We start from the raw sequence: 1,720 nt of genomic DNA, 5'->3' as shown, positions 1-1,720 counted from the left end.
CCACTGAGCCATCTTTCCAGCCTCTGCTTCTCATCATTACCTATCCGTCTAATTGGCTTGTCCACGATGGGTGGCTGAGCCTAGTTTGTTAGGACTGCCAGCCCTCAGGCTTTGGCCGTAATAGCTCCAGGAATATATTCTTAATGTCCTGGCCCAGCCTGAACCCAGGGAACCTCTGAACCAGTGGTTCTCAGACTCCCTAATGCTGAGACCCAGTACTTCTCAGCCTTCCTAATGCTGAGACCCTTTAATTCAGTTCCTCATGTTTTAGTGACCCCCGACCTTAAAATTATTTTCCTTGCTACACCATAACTGTAATTTTGTTAATGTAAATATCTGATATGCAGAATATCTGATATGTAACCCCCTGTCTGTGGAAGGAAAATTCACCTTTAAAGGCATCTCCACACAAGGTTGAAAACCACTGTTTTAAAGGTTATCACAGCCAAGTCTCCCTTGATTACACTCCATTGTTCCCAGCAGTGAGACAGCTCCGTTTCTCTGCTGGACACCTCGGCTCTCTGCTCTTGCCTGCGGGCATACTTCCTCCTTCTCCGAAAGTCCCCCAATACATCCCCACATGCCTGCCTCCCCTTCACAGAGATGCCTCTTCAAATCCCTACAGGCGTGGGTATCTTTTCTTCTGGGAGGTTTTGTGCCAGCCCTGGTACTTCAGCTCTGCCTGAGATGTCAAAGCAAAAGCTTTTAGTGGGCTCCGCCTGAACGCAATTCACCTCTACCTGCAGGGCCTCATTGTTGGGAGTGTTTTCTGACTACCTGCTTGCAATTCCAGTTATGGCCGCCAGGGGGCAAGCGACGACTGCTGGGAAATCAGGCCCCTGGTGGGCAAGAGGGAGAAGGGCTTTAGTCAACCCCGCCCAGCCTTCGGGGAACAAGAAGCGACCAAGGCTACTGCGGGGAGGCAAGGCAGCACCAGTCTAGTCCACTCACCAAGCGGATATGACCAGTACGAGGAAGACCACAAGCAGGATGGCCAGTAGGATTGACAAGAAGGCAATGATGACCACAGTGCCCTTGCCCTGGGACCCTGGAGCTTCTCGGAATGTCTGGGCTGCACAGGCAAGCAGGAAAGAAGCTATTTAACCCCAAAGGGGGCCTTCCAGACCAACCATCCTACGCCCAAGNTGAGACATGTGGGAATCATGGAGGGGCAGACTAGGGCAGGGATACTTGCTGAGCACAGAGTGGTGCTGAGGTTCCTGACAGGGGGAGACCTACTTTCCCCAGCCCCAGGTTCCTTAGTGCCCTCAGTCCCCACCCCACACTATTTTTTTGAGATCTTACGTTCTCCTACCTTGGTGCAGGTAGATCTCCTCGGACCACCGTGTCTCAGCCACGGGTCCCTCAGCACTCATCGCCAGGAATTTCACTCTGAGCAGGAGACCAGAATTGGTTATTTACAGTAGCCTTCACTTTCATTAAGCCTCTGTGTGCATGTGCACGCGCGTGCATCTGTGTTAGATCACTCAATACAAGCATCTAGTGAGGGAAGACAGGGGACCAAGGCTGGTCTCCACCTATGAACGCCTGGTCTAGAGTAGAGACAATCCATTCACATGGTCAGGACCTCCCGTGGCATATGGGCATTGAGCTGGGGGATTGCTACTTTCAAAAGCTGCAAGGAGGCTGGAGAGGTGTTCAGCACTTAGCAGGACATATTGCATGCCTGTCAGGTAGCTCAATTTTAGTTCCTGCGGAC

At 51.8% G+C, this 1,720-nt stretch overlaps 1 protein-coding gene across 2 annotated transcripts in view; it reads right to left on the bottom strand.

Moving 5' to 3' along the window:
• Upk3bl2 (uroplakin 3B like 2) overlaps positions 1-1,720 on the bottom strand; it is a 7,381-nt gene that overhangs the window by 1,798 nt on the left and 3,863 nt on the right. For both annotated transcript variants that reach the window (XR_003836647.1, XM_021163948.1), the window contains exons 4-5: positions 1,316-1,392; positions 952-1,072 (exon numbers count right to left, since the gene is read on the bottom strand). Coding sequence is in view for 1 of the 2 variants with exons in the window: in XM_021163948.1 (XP_021019607.1) it covers positions 952-1,072; positions 1,316-1,392 (198 nt within the window). In the remaining variant the exon portion in view is untranslated. The remainder of the gene's footprint in view (positions 1-951; positions 1,073-1,315; positions 1,393-1,720) is intronic.

Source organism: Mus caroli, chromosome 5 (assembly GCF_900094665.2).
Source record: "Mus caroli chromosome 5, CAROLI_EIJ_v1.1, whole genome shotgun sequence".
Lineage (NCBI taxonomy): Eukaryota > Metazoa > Chordata > Mammalia > Rodentia > Muridae > Mus > Mus caroli.
Note: the sequence above shows the minus strand (reverse complement) of the source record. Positions and strands in the feature narration are given on the sequence as shown.